Genomic DNA, 21,432 nt, shown 5'->3' on the forward strand with positions numbered 1-21,432 from the left:
CCGGTCCATGAACCTACAGCCACCAGCACACAAAGAAATATAAAGTGGCTTTCTGTGTGGTGGGAACTGGCCCTTCTACCACAGAGATAGTTGCAATGTGTAAGATTACAAGACTCTTTGGGCGTCCTGGCCTTGGACAGACTGGCCATCCGTGCCGGGCTAGGGCGATAACCAAGGAGCTCAATGCACATACACAACTGATAACCATTTGTGCATGAGAACACCAAATGCTTACTCTGGAAATTACTCATACTATATAAGCTGCTGGAAACTGGGGCCTGATCAGAGTCTTGCCTGTGGGGGGGACGCCTTGCCCAGGACCTCTTTCGATCAGCACTCCCGCCTAGCTGTGTCAGTTAAAGGGACTCTCCCTGGTGTAAGGGCGTGGATGTTGTAAGTACCCGGTCTGATGTCTGTCTCTCTCTCTCTCTTGATCGATCTGATATTTCTCTTTTTTGATTGATCTGAGGTTATTTCCTCTTTTTATTGACTTATTTGGATAAGTACCCAGTCTGATGTTTCTTTGGATATAGCTACTTCCTGTATTCTCCATATCTATTTGCTAACTTTCGCCTTTACCCTTCCCTATAGTGTGCACTCAGTCCATTCGTTTGAGTTAGAAAGTTCCTTTTCACTTCTCTGATGGAATCCATCGAACCTCTTATAACAGTGACACGCGGCTCAGCATTGCTAAGAAACCTCCAAGCTGGTCAATTCTGTCCAGCAGGGGTTTCTACCCTACCTCACCTCCTCTTGGAGCTGCCTGTTTTGGCTGAGTCCATGATTAATCCACTCCAGAACACAGCACAAGCCAGCCAGGCCCTGCCGCCTGACTCAGAGGTCAGCCCCTCGCCCTCAGCTCCACTCTCACCTCTGACAGCCAGGAAGGAATGCGTTTCCAAGACTCTAGTGTGTTTGGGCTGAGAGCAACCTTTATTGTCCCCTCTGCCTTCCATGTGATCTCCAGTGGAACTGATCTCTTTTCCAAAGTGCAAATTCCCCAGGAATTCAGCACTGCTCTTGATAGCTTTTTCCATCCCTTGGCCATCGCTTCTTCCATCATTTTCTATGGTAAAAAAAAAGTGGAGTTCTTTGGTTATTTCTCTCCTTGTGTCTCTTGGGTATTCTTTAAGAATTTATCACTTACATAGGTCTGTAGAGAACAGAGATCTTGTCATCAAATGATGAAACTTACCTGAAAACAAGAACACTTGGCCCTTGGACTCACATATGGAATGCTAATGTTCAGAGACTCAAGTAGCCTTACAAATCTGTGGAGGGGCTTTAAGTCCTAAGAAATCAGATCTGGATGTGGAAAGACAGATGGACTCCAGATCTGGCACTGTGTTCTTACAGTTCAGGAGGCAGCCTTGGGTTTAAGGGAGAAGGAAGAAGACCATCGTGCAGAGTTTCTCGATCTTGTTCTGGGAGCAGCTGGTCTGGGAAACAGAGCCAGATGCCAGGTATGTGTCTGTGGGGTGTGGAGGGGGAGGAGGGAGGCCCTTCAGAGGGGAGTGACTGCAATGTACAGAAGGGACAGATAGTAACAATATGGCTGTGTCGGGTAGATTTGACCACATTTCTGAGCTAAGAGGAATGCGAGTCATGAGGATGGGAGACCACAAATCCAAAACCCAGTTTAACATGTAAGTCTTGAGGATAATCTGTTCATCTAAAGGAAAAAAAGAAAGGCTTTTGTTCCATATGGTTCGTGTCATGGCTGATTAACTTGCTCCAAGGTTCCTCAAAGAAAGCTTGGTCAACGGCTCGAAATATCCCAAATCCTGGCTGGGAGACTCACAGTTCAAAGGATCTGGCCCTTCTAACTCTTTGATTCTGAAATTTGGGGGAAGTTTTCTTATAAGGTTAAAAATTTCTAAGGGCTATTTAATTTTATGTATGTACTGAAATATGAAAAAAATGGCCTTTACAAAAATGACCTTCAGTTCTGTAAAAAGCATTGACAGAAAGTATGCTTCATTTATACAAGACTTGCATTTCTACAGATAGTTCATGTAATTATCATTCTTTCAAAAATGTGTCATGGGCCGGTGCCATGGCTTAGTGGTTAAGTGCGCGCGCTCAGCTGCTGGCGGCCCGGGTTCGGATCCCGGGCGCGCACCGACGCACCGCTTCTCTGGCCATGCTGAGGCTGCATCCCACATACGGCAACTAGAAGGATGTGCAGCTATGATGTACAACTATCTACTGGGGCTTTGGGGGAAAAAATAAATAAATAAATAAAATTATTTAAAAAAAAAGTCATGAACTTCTTACAGAAGTTGAATAATTCCTCCTGTTTAAGTTGAAGAATTCGACTCACTCTTGTGAGCCTGATATCATGTTAGCCAGAGGATTCTATTTTTTGACTTTAAAAAATTGTCTAACCTTTGCATTAATAAGTTGCTTTAGTTTAGAATAGAACATTTTTTCCTCTTGCAAATAAATCCCATATTTCTTTGTTTTACTTTTTGTCAAATCTATGTATCATTTTTAGAAGTCAACTAAATTATCAATTTAAACAAAAAATAGTCCTAGATTACCTTCCCCATGTCTCTTCTCCCCAGTTTCTCTTTCCCTAGTGTCAGCTACATTCTAGTTGATTCTTTTGGTATTTACCTCGATATCTCCAATTAACAAGCTTGTGTTGCTATTGCTTTATTTTTCATGTTAAGGTGTTAGTTATTTTTCTTTTTCTATGGAAGATGAGGATTTAGCTCTTGTTCCTGCCTCAGCCCCCTCCCACACATTTACCTGCCCCTCCTCCTCCCCATCCTCCCAGTACAGTTAAATTGCACCTCAGTTTCAGTATTGATGCTGGTGGGAGTATCAGCTGCTCAGAGCAGAGCCTGAGCCATTATCTTTCTTTCCTGCCTCGCCATTAGTTTTTCCTCAAATTAACAACTATCTTTTTACTTGTGTGTGGCTGTGACTAATTCAATCTCAAACTCTCTGCTGTCTAGATCCCTTCCCAAAATGTTCATTTTCATCTAACATCCTATCAATTTCATCTTCACGAAAGCTCTCTGGTCTGGTTGCCCTGTGCGCCCTGGGGTCTCCCTTCACTGTCTTGTGGGCTTCCCTTCACCTCTCTCCTACGCTGGATCTCCGGTTCCCTGGCATTTTATCTTTTTGCTCTGGGAGATTTGAATTTTATCTTAAACTTTTAATTTCTGAAAAGCTTAATTTCCAATAACGTTTTTAATTCTCTGAACGTACCTTTTTAATATCATCCCATTCTTCTTTCATAAATACACCCTCTTCTCTCTATATCTCTGCAATATCATTTTTAAAAAAATGCTGTCTTGACCCAGTTTTGAGGCCCTGGCTGGGGGGCGGTCAGTTCCCCTTCTTAATGCCAGAGTGGGTTCTGGAAGTCATCTTCTTCCTGCGGTGTCCTAGCTCCTCTAAGTTGCTTCCCCCCCACCCTCCATCTCCCTCACGACCCACCTCTTCTTCGTTTTGGTCTCTTTCTTGTCAAGGCTTTCCTCAAATGTCTGTTAACCCTTGGTGGCCTGCTCACAATTAAGAACGGGGACTAAGCGCCCGATTGGGACGTCTGAGAGCATGGATAGGGCTTGTTGACTGAAGACAACATTTTAGTGATCTGGACGGGCCCTTTGATGGGGACCTGCTAAGTCCATATCTTTAGGTCTTTCTTTTGGGCTGCTCAGGTTATGCATGCATGCCCTTGAGCGTACACACCGCACACACACATGCACACATGCACACGCACAGGATAGCCCAGGGTCTTGCTGATGTTACTGGACACATTCCCAGGTTCTTTACCTGCCACACAAGAAGGGCCAAATAAAACTAGAACCCCAGGTTTATGGCAAGGAAAGAGTTTTTATTTCGGGTGACGTCAGCCGGGAGATGAGAGCTCTCAAATTTGTCCCATCTTCCCGAAAGTTGGGAGGCAAGAGGTTTTAAAGGTTGTGAGGAATGTGGCTGCTTGTAGGGAGGGGGAGCCTGTGGCCTTGCTGGTCAGCACTTTCCCACCAGCCTGCATTTGGCCTTCTGAGGCTGCTGGCAGGGAGGAGGATGGCGGATAAGGGAATCGCAGGTGGGCGTCCTTCAACGTCTCATCTCCCTAGTGGGTGGTGGATTCCAGCACCAGGAAGCCAAGGAGTTGATGTCTGAGAAGCTTTAGCTTCTTGATATCAGTTTCCCTGTAATAAACCTCAAGAACTGGTAATTAGCCAAAACATCAGTGTGAGCCCAGCTTGAGGCCACCTGGGCTTTTAACAATTTGTATAACAACCAATATCTACATGTGAATGTAACTTAGAGAAACAAACAGGGAAAGAGGATGAGTGCTTTTGGTTTTAACCCCATTTATGCTGGGTTTAATATAGGGGAACTGATATCAGGGCCGGCATCGCTGGGAGGTGAGAGCCTGGCTGCCAGCATCTGGAAGCTTGGAGCCGGGGAAGATTTAACTGCCTCATTCTTCAGGGTGTAAACACTCACGCCATCCTCCCCTCAATACTCTCCTCACCTCCTCTTCAACTGTGCCTGGTGCCTTGTAAACCTCTCCTTTACCTTCCCCTGAGAACAGAGCCCCCACCTCCTGCTGCAGTGGGGGAGGGGCAGTCATGGAGTTGGGGAGGGAACCCATGGATTTAACTGCTTCTCAAACAGCTTCCACCATAGTCCTTCCTAGGATGAAAGTCACACCTCCTGTACCCCTGGTTCCTGAGATACCTGGGGCTGCCATTCCTGAGTCTTCTAAGGATTCTGAGGTGTAAATCAGGTTGTTGTCAGTCTTCCCCGTTTGTTTAGCATTCGGCTTTCTCGGGTAGGCTAAGTCACTCACCACTGCTCCATCTGTTTTCCAGCTTCCAAAGTTTCATTTTGTCTTCTCTCTCATTCTCCCTGTCCCTGTGCGGGTTTTGTTTTTATTTTGTTTTTAGCATTTCAGGAGGGAACGAAATTAGATGTGTGCTTATCACATCCCTTTACCCAGAACTACATCGCGCATTCTAACGGAATTGTGTATTTTAGTTAAGGATATACAGACATTGCAGAAATGGCCTAGAAATCTTTTATTTCATTGGTGTGAGCCCCTAAGAGAAGAGGAAATAAAAAATATTATATTTAGATGACTGCCTCGCTCTTTTATCTCCATTTCTCTCAAGGATCTTTCCACGCAGGCCAAGGATGGTAAAGGGGAGGTGGTATGGGATCATCAATAGACAGCTTTTTCTGGTCTCTCTCTCTTTTAATTGAAAAAGTTTAAAGATCCCACATATCTTCACTTATGACAGTGAAAAAAAGAATCACAAGAGGACAGGATTCCTTGGTGGGCAGAGGGACCAGTAGAATTTTGTCACCCATATTGTTTGGAATAGCTGGCACATGGTGATACGGAAAAGCACAGGGAGTTTTAATTGCTTTTTACTGTCTTTAAAATCTTCACAGACAAAGCCATCCCTTGTTGTCTGCTCCCAAGCTGACGGCTCCCTCCCACCACCTCCACTGCCTGGTGGTTTTAGTTGAGGATCCTGGGAAAAGGAGGCTTGTAGTGATTATGTGGAGATTTTAGACTTCAGGCAGAAAATGGAACGTTTCTGGGGTTTCAGAGATTGTAAAACTGGGGAAACTGTGAAAATTGTTTGTAGCTCTTCATATTATTCCATCTCTATAAAATTCCATAGGAGGAAAGAATATGTTTTCTCATATTCATCTTCATTCAGTCATGCATTTAATACATATTTATTAAGAAACAATTATGTGCCAGCCCTGTGCTGGGAGTGGAGGGATGCAGAGCTCTTTAAGACTTTCCTCAGGAAATTAGTCTAGTCTAGCTGGAGAGAAAGGTATCTTTTTTAAAAAAATACCATATAGATACAATGTGATAAGTGATATAGTAGGGGTTTTCTTGACTACAAGGTACAGAGGAGGTCCAAAGGAGGATGGAATTGATTTTGCCTGGCGACGTAAGGAAGCCTTCAGTTGGAGAGGGCATCTACATAGCAGAATAGCATGGGCAGAGAATGGGTACACCTTCAGGGAAATGAAATCATTACGGATGACTGAAGAGTAGGATGAGTGGGGGGCCAAGGTCCTTTGAAGAAATTTGGGGCTGATTGTTTAGGCAAGTCATTTTCAAAATCAGGTCCATGGCAGGGCTAACTGCCTGTGACTCCCTAGAGATCCTGACTCAGCCTTTCTTGGGTCCTCTGAATCTCTACTTTTTAAAAGCTTTCAGGTCTATTAATGTACCGGCCCTGATATTGATTCCCCTACATTAAACCCAGCATAAGTGGGGTTAAAATGAAAAGCACCCATCCCCTTTCCTTGCTTCTTTAGTTACATTCATATGTAAATATCGGTTTCTTTAACTTTGTATCCCTGAGCTTCCCCAATAGAAGTTACAAATTATTAAAGCCCAGGTGGCCTTATGCTGGGCTCACACTAAAGGTTCGGCTAATTGCCGGTCCTTGAAGTTTATTACAGGAAAACTGATGTCCAGAGAATATCAAGAAACTGAAGCTTCCCAGACCCCAACTCCTCTGTTTCTTGGTGCTGGAATCCACCATCTATCATGGAGGCAGACAACCAAGGCCACTCATCAGCAGATTCCCTTATCTCACCATCCTCTTCCCTGCAAGCGCCTCACAAGGCCAAATGCAGGCTAGTGGGAAGGCACCAGCTAGCAAGGCCACATGCTCGCCTTCTGCTACCTAAAACCCCAAATAAAAACCCCTACCTTTTTCCCTTCAAGGAGGTGGATCTGAGCTTTTTAGCTCCCATCTCCTCATCTGGCTGCCTTTCTGGCTGTGTTCCTTACCATAAGCCTGGTGTTCCAGTTTTTTATTTTTGGCCCCTCCTGGGAAGCAGTCCAGCAGCTGCTTAGGTGATTTGCCCTAGAGATTGTCCTGGCACTGCTGGCCCTAGGCACGTTTTTCTTGTGGCAAGGAAACAGACTCTAGATTTTTTTGTTCGTTTTTGCTTCTGGTGAGTCGACGGGCTCAATCTGGAGTAGGGTAAGTCGCCTCGGCCAGACCTGCTGTGAATTCCCTGTCTCTTGCAGGGGAAATCCCGGAGGGGTATCCCTGTCTGAGTCTGGGCACCGACATAGTGTAGGACTACCTGGAATCTGTTGGGTGCACCTGTCTGTTCTGTTTGAGGGTCCGTCTGAATATCAGTTCTGTTTGGGATCCCGTCTGTGTCTGTTTATCTGACCATCTCTGTGTATTGGAATGAGGAATGCACCATCTGTCCCCAAGCAGAGCCCATTGGGGCTAATTCTAAGTAGATGGTCAGACAATGTTAATTAAATATAATAAAAGGAAGTCAATAGGGTCACCTGAGCCCACACCATATGAGATAAAAACTAGAGGCTAACATCAGGTGCTAAAGAGATAATAAAGGCTCCCTCCCACCCCTACAAAGTAAATTGGTCTAGAGTTAAATTGCATACTTCAAAAGAGGGCCTTTGTTAAATGCTTTGTGCAGACTTTTAAAGGTGTGGTACATTGTCCTAAAGTTTTAAAACAATAACTGTGGAGTCGTTGTGTATATGTGTCTGTTACATATGTGTGATATTTTACCTACGGATGGTAATGCCAAAATTAAGAGCTCTATTTAATTGGCTTAAAGTAAGCACTTACATAAATTATTTCTAAATGTAATAGAAACTAACCCAAATGTCTTTCAAGTTAACATAATATAAAATGATCTTTGGTAAATAAAAGCTTGTTTAAGTTTGTTGGTTTGACTAAAATAGGCATGTCCTCAGAGTCATCAGCAATGCATATGATGCAGACATGCAGCCTGGGTTTAAAATAAGCTCATGTTATCCCTGTTACAAATTTGTCAGCAAAATAGTAGCTTAAAATGACAGCTAATTTTGTCCAATGTCTCATGAAGTTTTTGAGAGTAATCTAAACATAATTGTTGGGAACAAATGATTTAGATAAATGAAAATGGGTAAGAGTTTTTGGGCACAATAATTATGTTTTATGGTATATGTGCTTGAAAAATAGCTTCTAAAATATTTTCGGTAACTTGAAACTTTAGAGTTTTAGTAAATTAAGTTAAATGATAAAAATTTGTTGAGTATCTAGGTCATTTCCACATAAGGTAAAATATTAGAAATTGATTTCTAAGCATAGCTTTGTCTGCCTTTGGTTTCTTATCTCAGAGAAACTGAAAGATGCTTAAGTTTATTGATAAACATGTTTTGTGCATGCTGAAAAATTTTCTGTGAGAAAACATATGTTTCTAAAAAGTCTGTATACAAGGAAAGTAAAATGTATGTTTTCAGTGAAGAAGTTATAAATAATAGAAATATTTTTGTTTTGTTAAGAGAGATAAATTTGTCCTAAAGTACTAGGAGGGAAGAAAGAAAAAATGGCTTGGGACAAATTCTGAATGTAAAAAGAACTTATAAAAGGTTTGTGGAGGAAGAACCCTGAGGAAAGAGTTTATGCATGGTTAAGTTGGCTAAGATCAAAACGAATTTAATTAAATCAACGAGTTTTAATATAAAGAGTAAACTGGTACAAAAATTAGAATTTGGTTTTCTTTCTTAAAAAGATACTTTTCTTGAACCTTTGGTCTGCTCTTGATAAAGAGCTTATAAAAGGTTTTTCTTTACCTTTAAGTAAGTCTACCTAGAAGACAGAAAACCTGTTTTGTTAAAATAATTTCCTATGTTCAAAAAGACTGAGGTTTTTTTTTTTTTTGACTGTTTCTATTGTCACCTTGATCGAATGGATGACTAAACATTGTTTCCTATTTGACCAGTGTTTTTTAAAACCTTTTGATATTTTTGACAAACTTCCCCTCTAGCGCAGGCTCAAATTAAGCCCCTTTGAAATTTTATATGACTGTCCTTTCCAGGTTTCTTCATTTTCAGGCAAGTCACCTGAGGCCATAAAGGATGTTACACTTGTGACTTACATTAAATCTTTAAGTGCCATACTAATTTCTATTCTTGAGTTTGCTTCTAACAGGTCAGCTTACCCATCTGATGTGCCCTTACGTCCTTTCTGTCCTGGTGACCAAGTGCTGCTGAAGATCTGGAGGGAACAAGGACCTGAAAGCCAACTGGCAGCTAGATAGATGGGCCCTTTTGATGTACTGCTAACCACACATTCATCTGTCAAACTCGCCGGAGTAAAACTGTGGGTGCATCACTCTTGAATAAAAGAGGCTCTAATCACACAGGAAAGTATATCTCTTGACAGAAGGGACAATTGGCAGGTTGAACCCTTTGAAGAGATAAAATATGTATTCAAGAAGAAACCTTAGTCTTTTATGCTCACTTTCTTTCCTTGTTATCACTCTAGCCTGGGAAGACAATGCTTTCGTCCGCATCACCCAGGCTATTGCATCCTCTACTAATGTCACAGACTGTTGGATCTGCCATCCCAAGCCCTCTTCCGTTCTTGGGGACCCTTTGGTCCGGCCCATATATAACTTTTCCCAGCTGCCTCCAGACTGGACCAAAAGACCGGTAACCAAAAGAGTTATCTACCGTGTCAGGATAGCTCAATTTTCCACAGAAAAACAGGGAACCCTTCCCTGCCTCACCATCCCCTTAAAAAGGGGATATCATAAATATATTATGTTCCCTCCAGTAAATAATACACTTCCCTTGTGTATAACCACCCCGATCGAAATTCCTACTTATGGATTTGGCCATCAAGAATTAAGGGACTCCTTACTGTCCCTTTCAAACAAAAGATCTCACCTATGGACCTTCATTTCGGGCACTAAGGGACCCCAGATAATTCAACAAGAAAAGGTACTCTATGTTATGCGTGGTAACACTGTCACCTTGCATTGTGTCTTAACTTCTTCATTTCCAGTGGGTCCCATCGTGTGGTTTAGGGAGACTGAAACCAGCCGGGAACTATTCTTCCGCTTTAATGGGGGTCATTTCCCTCGGGTCACAAGTATTGCAGATACCACAAAAAGAAATAATTTGGATTTTTCAATCCGCATCAATAGTGTTACCTCCCTGGATGCCGGATTTTATTTCTGCACAAAGTTTCGAAAGGGAAACCCTGATATCATGATTAAGTCTGGCATAGGTACCCAACTCATTATAAGTGCCAGACCATCCCCCTCTATAATACAGATTACCCCAAGAGAGCCCACAGACTCGAGTTTTCCAGGTCACAATTGGGTAGAAAAGGCCGCACTGGCTATCAGTGTGGACAACGACCACATGTATTGTCCCCCTGAAGGTTATGTCTTTATATGCAATCGTAATGGGATACCTTGGGCATACAACTGCCTATGGAGCCCGGCAGATTCAGGACAATGTCTATTGGGTACTTTAATAATACCTTTTAGCTTACACTCTAATGAAGAAACGAGACATTGGACAAGTTCCCTGAAGTTGTTCACCAGAGTTAACCAAGACTTGCCCAGCAGAGTTCCTGATGGTGATGCTTATTTCTTTGGATATAGTCTACCCTGGTGGGGAGTAGCTACCCACGAACACGTTCTCCGAAATTTATCCCGTACCCTTGAAATTATAGCTAATGAAACTGCTAACTCTCTTGCTAATTCACAAACTTCTCTTGACTCTTTAGCTAAAGTGATTTTGGGTAACAGAATAGCTCTGGATTACACACTTGCTGAACAAGGCGGTGTATGCATGGTGGCTAACACCACCTGCTGCACCTATATCAATACTTCTTCTCAAGTGGAAACCAGCATTAGTAAAATAAGGGAACAAGCCACCTGGATACATCCACTATAGACCATCAAACCCCTTTTCTTTCAGATCTAGGTGACTGGTTTAGTAACCTCTTCTCTCAGATACCAGCTGGGATGCAATCAATCCTTGTGGGTATAATAAAGGGGGGGGGCCTCACCTTATTATTAGTAAGTCTATCAATATACTTAGTTATTAGATTGGGAATGAAATGTATATCTACATTGACCACCAAGGTTTCTGGGTCAATAGCACCACAACTCCCCCTTAGAAACCCCCTGGCTCATTTTAAGAAGAGAGTGACTCTCTTCCATGCTATGGTCCCCTTACGTCGCCCTGATCCAGCAGGAAGTAGCCAGACTGAACACGACGACCCTATTTCCTACACCAGCGTTTGATTATGCCGGGGGTATAACTGAGAGGGGGAAATTGCTGGTGCCACTGAGTTAATTAAAACCAGCCCAGTCAAAAGTTAGCATAAGAGAAGCCATCTTATAGAAGGAAGCCGTGTTATGACTATGTATGACCATGACTCACCAGTCCCCTTTAGAAATACTTTAGTTTGCATGTAGCTTAGATGATTGAGCACCTGTTTCCAGGAAGATATGCATGCTCTGTTAGTTTAATGGCCCTTGCTTACGCATCTACCTCCTTGCTGCTATAAGGCAATAACTTTGTCCTTTAAGTTTTCCTCAGGAATATAATGACCTCTGGGAAGAAAATTTTATATTGGTATCCATCACTGGTGATGGAGGAAAGAGATGATATGGTGTCTCAAGGTCTGCCACACAGATGGTCGACATTCCAACCTCCCCCCACTTTTAGCCCATTTGCCTCATATACCTGCCTCAAGATTTTGTAGTTTTGAGATGGTTCTTTCGGATGTTAGTCCCCCACATTCCACTTTGCTGGCAAGCTGTAATAAAGCCCTTTCTTGCCTATCACCTTGCCTCTCGACTGTTGGCTTGTCTTGCTGCGAGCAAAAGACACTCTTTGGGTGGTAACATTAACCACATTTAGAAACCACTGCTTTAGGCAGTAAAATTCCACTGAAGGAAGTTAAGTAGGGAGAGAACATAATCAGATTGGCATTTTAGAAATATCCCTTTGGCCAAAATGTGGAGGTTGGACGGGGTGAGAGATTGGAGACAGAGAAGCCACTTGGAGGCTAATGAGAGAGAAGGTGGGCGCTGAACTAAGGCGGTGGTAGTTGGCATAGAAAGGGTTAGACTTGACAGCACATAGCTGTAGCTGTAGAGAAGAAGGAGAGGAGTGTCTTGATGACACCCAGATTTCTGGCTCTAAAGGTAGCAGAGTAGACAGTGGTACAACCCATCAAGATGGGAAATATGGTGGGGCTGGCCCAGTGGTTAAGTGCGTGTGCTCAGCTTCGGCAGCCCAGGGTTCACAGGTTCAGATCCGGGCACGCACTGATGCACCGCTTGTCAAACCATGCTGTGGCAGCGTCCCATATAAAGTAGAGGAAGATGGGCACAGATGTTAGCCCAGGGCCAACGTTCCTCAGCAAAGAAGAGGAGGATTGGCATCGGATGTTAGCTCAGGGCTGATCTTCCTCACACACACACAAAAATAATAAAGATGGGAAATATGGAGAGGATCAGGTTGGGGAGAAAGAATGAGATACTCTTGGGCCATAATGAGTTTATGATCTCAGTGGGCAAGTGTGTAAATGGATGTGAAGATTTGGGGGTTGCCACTTGGGGGAAGAGGATATTTGACTCCACAGGAATAAATGAGTTGCTCCAACAGAGTGTGAGGAGTAGAGAAGGAAAGAGAACATTGCTTTCCATCTTGAAGGCAGGTAGGACAGTGAGCATGGGAGTGGGAGAAGGTGGAGGAGACAGGCAAACTGGCAAGAAGGAGCAGTTAGAGAGACCGGAGGAAAATGAAAGGCATAGTGTCCCCCAAACAGAGGGAAGATAGCCTTAAAGAAGGGTGTGGTCAACCAAACCCAACGTGTCCCCTGAAGGCCACCTCCCACTCTTCGAGGGGCATCCTGGGAGCAGGCAGCCCCATGGCCAGAGGGGAGGGTGAGGACAGCAAAGCTGTGCATGTCCCTCAATTATTTTTAATCTCCCTGCGGATTTCATCAGTGCTCAGCAGCATTTTCTCCCAGAGACAAAAGCCGGAGGGTGCTTGGGGCCTGGGTGGAGCCCCAGCAGCCTTAACTGCTGAGTAGAAGCTCCTCCAGAGCCTTGGAGGAGCAGGGCCCCCCACCTTCAGGAAGGGCCAACTCAGTGCGCAGCGTTGCTTTGAATATTTCTTCAGATTTTGGCAGCATCCGCCCAGAGCTCAGAAATCATTCTAGACACTGCAAAAAAGAGAAATCACATTTAAAAAGGAAAAATACATCCCCCTTATTTTATGCTCTCCACTCTTTGTGTTTTGAGTTTAAATGAGATGATATGCTTATTAAAGGAGGGTAGTCAAGGTCCCTATTATGAGGGAAATTTTTAAAATTTTTATTTATTTATTTTGGTGAGGAAGATTGGCCCTGAGCTAACATCTGTTGCCAATCTTCCTCTTTTTGCTTGAGGAAGAGCGGCCTTGAGCTAATGTCTGTGCCCATCTTCCTCTCTTTTGTATGTGGGACACCTCCACAGCATGGCTTGATGAGTAGTGTAGGTCCATGCCTGGGATCCGAACCCATGAACCCTGGGCCACCAAAGCAGAATGTGCTGAACTTAACCACTGTGCCACCAGGCCAGACCAATATATTTTTTTTAATAAAATTTTCTTTCAGCCGGCAAGATTTAGTGTTTTTCATTTGAAGATCTGAGTCTCATTAGGGACACGAATTAATCTCTTCAGCACTCCCTGTGAAATAGGAAAGAGCAGTTACCTCTGTTTTGTAAAGTTATTTTTTGGATGGGTGATTTTGGAGAGATAACCAGGTGCTGGGAGTACATTCACTCACTTATTCATGCAGCAGATATTTATTGGCTGCCTACTCTGTACAAAACAGCGTGTGTGAAACTATGCCCTGCCCACAGGGACATAGCCAGCTGAGGAGACAAGACACAACATGCACATAAAGTTTAAAAACACTGCAAAGAACAAGGGCCTGTGCCATTGCTTGCCAATGAAAGGCAGAAGGTAGGAGCTTCTGTTGCCAGGAGCCACCACTTAGGTCTGTCTGCTCTGGGGAGGCTGGTGGAAAAGGCAGCCCCGGAATGAGAAGCAGCAGAGCACTAGCAGCCTGTAGACCTCTGCCGCTCACTGACTCCCAGCCTCCTCCTCTCTAGGAAGGGGATAACTACACCCAACAGTTGTGGCGAAGCACTCAGTAAGTGGGTTGATGGACTCCTCCCCGTCCCCCAGAACCTTGTTCCCCACCCCACTCCCCTTTTCACACTGTGTTAGAACTGCCTGATGCCTTGTCTGCCTCCCTCACTAGCTGTGTTGTTGTGCAGCCCTGCCTCATAGCACATAGTGGGGACTCTGTAAATATTTGTTGAACGAGGAAAGAAAGAGCATTGTAGGTAGACAGTAGAGAGGGTGGTTTGAGCCCAAGCCCGGGACCGGAATGCGCTTGGGGAGTTCAGGGGAGAGTGAGTCAGCTGTTTGGTTGGAGTAGAGGGTGTGTTGGGAGAACAGTGAAAGATGGGGACCCCATGTGGCACATCTCATATGTCCATCTACTAGGACAAGAATTGGGACTTCGTCTGGCTGGTACCAGGGAGACACGACATGATTTGGGTGGGGGTGCTGACTGACAAGGAAATGTGGGAGGAAGATCAGCCTGTGTCACTGTGTAGATGATGCGACGGGCCAGGTGGGAGGAGAGAGAGCAATTAGCACTGTCGCAATAGTTCAGGGGAGACAGATGCTGGCCATTCCCACAGTGGGAATGAAGGTAAAGATGTATGTCTACATTCCATTAAAGAGCATTTTAGCCACTGATAGGACAGTAACATTTATGATTTAAAAATCCAAACAAGTATCATTCAGGCTGTAACAGAATGACCTCAGCTTCTGAGCAAGGGTTGATCTGAAACTCTGATCTTTCACTCCTAAGGATACGGCTCCTGTAAATCAGGGCTGTGCTCCACATTTGGGTGGAATTCTCTCTGGAGACTGGTATGACGGATGGATGGAGATGGCAGCGGGAGAGTCTGAGCTCTTATCTTCTGTGTTTACTCTGACTCTCAGGAGAAACTCCAGACAAAGAGATTTCTCTGGAGGGAATGTGTATGACAGCGTGTGTGTGTGTGTGTGCGTGTTTGCACACGTAACTTCCCTCCTGCTTCTCCAGATCTTATCTGGAGCTAAACACTGTCCAGTTGCTGCTGATCCTGATCTCTGTGAAGCGAGTGAGTCCCTTGGGGCTCAGTAAACCTGGGCTTGAACAATACCACAGCTTCACTCTTGCGGGAGGAGGGGGACAGGGCGAGTCTCAACAAACCTCTTGGCCTGCAGGCAGAGAGCTAATGGAAAAATGACTATTCAAAGAAAGCTCAGGTGTGCCAGCTTTTTAATTTTTTCCAGGATGAGTTAATTTGGCAATGATGATTACACAGGTTGGCCAACAGGAGGGGAATGAAAAACTGCACGTAAAGGCAGAAAGGTGTTATGGGGAGGGACTGGGAATGCAGAGAGAGAGAGGGCAGGAGAAAAAATGCATGAGATGGGAAAGGAAAGATTTGACTTATATGAAATTTTGACTTTTTAAAAAAATTTTTAAATTTATTTTTATTATTTCTTTTTCTTTTTCTTTTGTTTTGTGAGGAGCTCAGCCCTGTGCTAACATCCGCCAATCCTCCTCTTTTTCTGCTGAGGAAGACTGGTCCTGGGCTAACATCCGTGCCCATCTGCCTCCACTTTATACGGGACGCCGCCACAGCACGGCTTGCCAAGCAGTATGTCGGTGCACGCCCGGGGTCCGAACCAGCAAACCCCGGGCTGCCGCAGCGGAGTGTGTGCACTTAACCGCTTGTGCCACCAGGCCAGCCCTGAAATTTTGACTTTCTCATAGTTGGACCAGAATGTATTTTAAATGTCTTTTATAAAATGGTATAGAAAATATCCATTATGTGTCAGTATGTGCTGCCTAATTTTTGTTTTGAGTATTAGGATATCTTGGAACCAGTAAGGATAAAAATTTTGCATTTCTGCAGTATTATTCGTAATACCCAAAAAGTGGAAACAACCCAACTGTGAATCAATCGATAAACAAGATGAGTATATCCATACAATGGAATATTATTCAGCCATAAAAACGAAGGAAGTTCTGACATGCTACAACATGGATGAACCTTGAAAACTTTTTGCTAAGCGAAAGAAGCCAGTCACAAAGAACCACATATTGTATGATTCCCTTTACATGAAATGTCCAGAGTTGGTAAACCCAGTTGAGACAGAAAACAGATTAATGGTTATCAAGGACTAGGGAGAGGGGACATGGAAAGCAACTGCTAACAGATACAGGGTTTACCTTTGGAATGATGAAAATATCCTAGGATTAGACAGAGGTGATGGTTGTGCAACTTTCTGTGTATACTAAAAGCCACTGAATTGTACATTTATTTTTATATTTATTTATTGAGGAAGATTGGCCCTGTGCTAACATCTGTTGCCAATCTTCCTCTTTTTTTTTTTTCTTTTTTTTCCCTAAAGCCCCAGGATGTAGTTGTGTATCATAGTTGTAGAGTTGTAGATCTTCTACATGGGACGCCGCCTCAGCATGGCTTGATGAACGGTGTGTAGGTGTGCGCCCAGGATCCGAACAGACAAATCCCAGGCCACTGAAGCAGAGTTCGTGAACTTAACCGCTACACCACCAGGCCAGCCCTTGAATTGTACACTTCAAATGGTGAATTTTATGATATGTGAATTATATCTCAATTAAAAAAATAAGAAAAGAATTTTGCATTTCTATGACTTCACTTCTCTACTTTGGGCCTACTCATTTTTGTTTTGCCTTATTTTTATGTAAACTTTTTTGTTCCTGGAAATAGTATTATTAATCACACATTTCAAAATTCAAAAGATGTAAAAGGATGTAAAGTGAAGAGTCTCACTCCCCTTCAGCTACTCAGTTCCCCTCTCCAAAATAAGTCGTATTAACAGTTTCTTGAGTGACTTTCACAGCTTTTGTGTACACGGGCAAATATATATATAAATATTCTTTTTTGTGTGTGTGAGGAAGATCAGCCCTGAGCTAACAGCCATGCTAATCCTCCTCTTTTTCCTGAGGAAGACCGGCTCTGAGCTAACATCTATTGCCAATCCTCCTCCTTTTTTTCCCCCAAAGCCCCAGTAGATAGTTGTATGTCATAGTTGCACATCCTTCTAGTTGCCGTATGTGGGACACGGCCTCAGCATGGCCGCAGAAGCGGTGCGTCGGTGCGCGCCAGGGATCCGAACCTGGGCTGCCAATAGCGGAGCACGCGCACTTAACTGCCAAGCCACAGGGCCAGCCCCTATATAAATATTCTTGCCCCTCCCCCGTTTAAACAAATAATGATGCTCCACGGCTCTGCACCTTGCTTATGTCACTAGACAACATATCTAGTTGAAATCTTTCCCACTTCAGTGCATATATCTCTGCTACTCTTCTAACTTGTGCATAATATTACCTTATCTGCAACCTTATGCGAGACCCCGGGCAGAAGCACCTACCCAGGCTGTTCCCACCTTCCTGACCCAAAGAAATTGCATGAGATAATAAATGTTCATTGCTGTTTCAAGCTGTTGAGTTTGGGGTCATTTGTTGGGCAGCATTAAAGCAATACAGTCTCTCTTGGTAGAAATTACAATTGAGATGAATCTCAACCACCTGTAGCCCTCGTGCCTCTGGCGTCACACATGGTTGGGTACAAATGTATCTGAAGTACAGCAGCACCTCCAATTTTAAAGCTCTGAAATGCTACTTAGTTGATTAGCTGGGAGTACTGGTATTTTCCTAAACTCTCCCTCTTTCCTGGTTATTCCCTTTAGGAGTTGGCGTATGGCTTAGGGGTCAGTTTTGTTCACCCACATAATAGGAGCTGCAGCCCGCAGCTCTGTGGTCTGTCAGGGGATGTTGTGTCCTTGTGCTACGCTGACCACTGCTTTTGGCAACAGAAACAGCTCTATTCCACTCCCCCAGCCCCTCCCAGCCTGTTCCAACCCACTCTTTGGACTCTTTCTTCCTCATCCCTCAGATGAAATTTAGGGCAGATCCCATAAGTTATCTGGTCACTTTCAGATGATAAAAAATCTCCGGTCACTTCGAGCCCTGCAAATCAGTTTCCTTTTAGTAATTCAAATGTCCAGTTTCGTGTAACCGTCAAAACTCAAAATCTTTGCACCTCACTTAAGATTAAAGCCCCTTCTCCTCCCACTTAGTTTTGGTCTGATTTTGGCCGGCTGCCACGAGGAGAAAGAGCTGGGGAGATGGCACACTTCCTCACCTTGAGGCTTAACCGCTCTTCCTACAGCTTGCTGACCACAGGTTCTGACCCCTCCAGGATCAAAACAAGGTGGGGAAGAGATAGTAGGCTGGAAAGTAAGGAGGTGGGGGATAAGAGAAGTCTTCCTGGAATAGTTCTATCTTGAGCTAGCATCAAAGTTCTCTGGGCTCGGCAGACGTTTATAGCTTATTCTATCGCACAGAACACGTTAGCGATGCTCAGTCTCTAAAAATGCTGGAGAAGGGCTCTCTGAGGCTCTCTCACCTGAATGTTCTTTAGCACAGGTGAATGCCTCTCTCGCAGCTCGTCACAGCAATTTCTGTCTGCTAACCTCCCCTTGCCCCTCCAGGCAACCCACTTGGGCAGGTTCTATGATACCTTCAGGCCAGCTTTCTGTAGACAGGCCCATCTTTCAACTCTAGGAACAACTCACAAACTCTGGAGGTGCAGGCATTTCCCAATGTCAGCCATGGTTTCTCGCCTTGAGGCTTTCTGAGACATGAGTCAGAGCCCAGCATTTGTCCATTGTGTCTACTGTGTCAAGGAGACACAGGTCAAATTCTCCAAGTGGTCCCCTTGGGGGAGCTGTCCTCTCCTTCTTCCCTCCCCCATTTGGGGGTGGGAGTGGGAAATGTCAAAGCATTTCAAGAATTATTCCAAAGAAATTCTCTCCAATCTCTAACTCCCTTTTGGAATCTTCAACTTCTTGTATAGAATTGAGGGGGGTGGTCAGCTAAGGGGCACAAAGACAGTCCTTTACTTCCTTAGGAAAGACCACCTTTGCTAATTTGAAACAAGTAATAACTCCACTGTTGAGTATTGAGGGTTTTCTATGTGGAAGGGCATTGTTTTCAGTGCCTTACTGCATTCCATCCTTGGTACAACTCTATGAGAGATGTGTCATTATTATCATCTCCATTTAGTTCTGAAGTCTTGTTACCGGATACATACCCAGGTTCTTTACCCGCCACACAAGAGGAGCCAAATAAAACTAGAACGGCAGGCTTATGGCAAGGAAAGAGTTATTATTTCAGGTGACGTCAGCTGGGAGATGAGAGCTCTCAAATTTGTCCCGTCTGCCCGAAAGATGGGAGGCAAGGGGTTTTAAAGGTTGTGAGGAATGTAGTTGTTTGTAGGGATGGGGAGCCTGTGGCCTTGCTGGTCAGCACTTTCCCACCAGCCTGCGTTTGGCCTTGTGAGGCTGCCAGCAGGGAGGAGGATGGCGAGATAAGGGAATTGCAGGTGAGTGTCCTTCAACTGTCTCTGTCTCCGTGGTGGATGGTGGATTCTGGTGCCAGGAAGCCAAGGAGTTGAGGTCTGAGAAGCTTTAGCTTCTTGATATCAGTTTCCTTGTAACAAACCTCAAGAACTGGTAATTAGCCAAAACTTCAGTATGAGCCCAGCTCAAGGCCACCTGGGCTTTTAACAATTAGTAACTTCCATCTGCCTTGTGAAGTTTAGGGATACAAAGGTTTAAAAAAACCAATAGTTACATATGAATGTAACTTAGAGAAACAGGGATAGAGGATGAGTGCTTTTGGTTTTAACTCCATGTATTCTGGGTTTAATGTAGGGGAACTGATATCAGGGCCGGTATCAGCCTGAGCACTTTACACAGCCAGTAAGTGGCAGAGCTCGGATTTGCACCCAGACAGGCTGGCTCCAGAGCTCGCCAGCTGAGTCGGCACCTGTACCCTTTCCCCATCTCCCTGTCCTTGTTTGCAGTCTATTAACAAGTCCATGGAAGGTTATGTACAATAGACTTCTCTTAGATTTCAAAGGAAAACCACTTTTGGCTCTGGCAGTATCCCTAGTACATGCCCCAAACTAGGCTTGACCCTTACTTTCTTTAATACTTCCCATCCTAGGAAGTAGCCATTTGTGTCATTTCCAGATTGAGGAATCTTAGAGAGAGAAGTAATTGCCAAAGTTCACAGTGCTAATAAGTTTCAAACCCAGGTCTGTCTGACTTCAGAGTCCTTCCCTTCTTTCCTTACTTGTCCAAGTGCCTTTGGGGACAGTCTCAAACTCAGAGGCATTTAGAGGCATTTACAGGATGGAGGTTGCACAGGTGACCTCTGGGGCTGAGCAGGTAGATTTCCTGGCATTTCCCTTCTCCTTTCTTCCTGCCTTCTTACCATTTCAGCAGTGTGTTCTAGCCTCTTGATACTCAGATATGGTTCCCAGAGCAGCAGCATCCAGATCACCCCAGAGGGAGCTCGTGGGAAATGCAAAACTTCATGCCCCACCCACCTACACAATCAGAATCTGAGTCTGCCTTTTAACATGATCCCCAGGAGATTCATATTTACATCAAAGTTTGAGAACCACTGGTCTAGTCACAGCTCCAAACCCTCCTATTCAGGAACTGGCAAATGCAGCACCTACAAATATAGTTATTACATAGTTTCTACACAATAGAAAAAAAAATTTTTTTTTGTCTCACTCAATCTAGAGTGTGAACCCAATTTCCAGAGGATCAGGTTTCAGTAGAAGGAGTGGGGCAGGGCAGAGGTTATAGAATCAACCCTATCAAGTCTACCATGCGCTTCTCCCTTCCAGCTTAAGAGCTAAAGCAGATTTATTTAATGGACCAGTACCAGATTTATTTTATAAATTAAGGGCTCTCCCGTTGGCTTCTCTAGCTCAACCAGTTTAAATGTGAACCGCTCAGCTTCCCCCCGCCCCAACATATATTCCTCTTCTTGCGTTTCATCTTCTTGTTGGAAACATCACTGCCCTCCCCCCATCCAGGGCATTCCCTTTGGCTCTGCCTTCCTTCTGGAGACCTCGCATCAGCTGCTTGTTAGCCTGGCCATAGTCTTCCTCTCTGTGCTTCCTTCCACATTGGCTCCCCAGGACAAGGGTGTTAGCTCAGACTTTCTTCGCAGCCTCTGCTCCTCTCTAGCGCACACCACCAGGCTGCCAGTGTTCTCTGCCTCTCTCACTCTTCTTTCCTGCTTAAAAACCAGGAGCAGTTTCCCTCGGCCTACAGGGCAAAATCAAGACCTTTTGTGATTTGGTTCTCTGCTACCTTTCAAAATGTCCTTCTGGTAATCTCCTTTCACAATGAACCCTTCCACTTCCAACCAGATGGAAGTAGCTGCTGTTGCCTGAGCATCCCTCTGCTTTCTCACCCCGGAGCCTTGGCTCATGGGATTCCTCTGCCTGGAATGCTCTTCTCCTCCTGCCTTCCAGAGTCTCTAGGAAATCGTCCCCGATCTCTGGCCCTCCACTGCCACTAGATGTTATCTTTCCCTCCTCCAAACACCCCCAGTCCTGTTCTGTGCCTCAAATATGATGCTTTTCACTATCTTCCTCAGATGTTTTATTTCT

General features: G+C 44.4%; 1 protein-coding gene across 5 annotated transcripts; it reads left to right on the forward strand.

Moving 5' to 3' along the window:
- The first annotated feature begins 216 nt into the window (after nucleotides 1-216).
- Nucleotides 217-11,625, forward strand: LOC147915362 (uncharacterized). 5 transcript variants are annotated; one of them, XM_087437959.1, is made up of 3 exons: nucleotides 217-393; nucleotides 1,152-1,463; nucleotides 8,953-11,625. In XM_087437959.1, exon 3 carries the CDS (start codon nucleotides 9,242-9,244, stop codon nucleotides 10,724-10,726), a length of 1,485 nt encoding a protein of 494 aa, XP_087294085.1. In that variant the 5' UTR covers nucleotides 217-393; nucleotides 1,152-1,463; nucleotides 8,953-9,241; the 3' UTR covers nucleotides 10,727-11,625. The 5 variants fall into 5 exon arrangements, with proteins under 5 accessions (XP_087294085.1, XP_087294083.1, XP_087294084.1 ...); XM_087437957.1 differs by having other exon boundaries at nucleotides 8,967-11,625; XM_087437958.1 differs by having other exon boundaries at nucleotides 1,357-1,463; nucleotides 8,967-11,625.
- The last annotated feature ends 9,807 nt before the right edge of the window (nucleotides 11,626-21,432 follow it).

This window comes from Ceratotherium simum, chromosome 13 (assembly GCF_057802395.1).
Source record: "Ceratotherium simum simum isolate JZ-2026a chromosome 13, ASM5780239v1, whole genome shotgun sequence".
Lineage (NCBI taxonomy): Eukaryota > Metazoa > Chordata > Mammalia > Perissodactyla > Rhinocerotidae > Ceratotherium > Ceratotherium simum.

Coding starts and splice junctions, on each gene's coding strand:
- LOC147915362 (XM_087437959.1), top strand. CDS start 9,242: ATGTATTCAAGAAGAAACCTTAGTCTTTTATGCTCACTTTCTTTCCTT.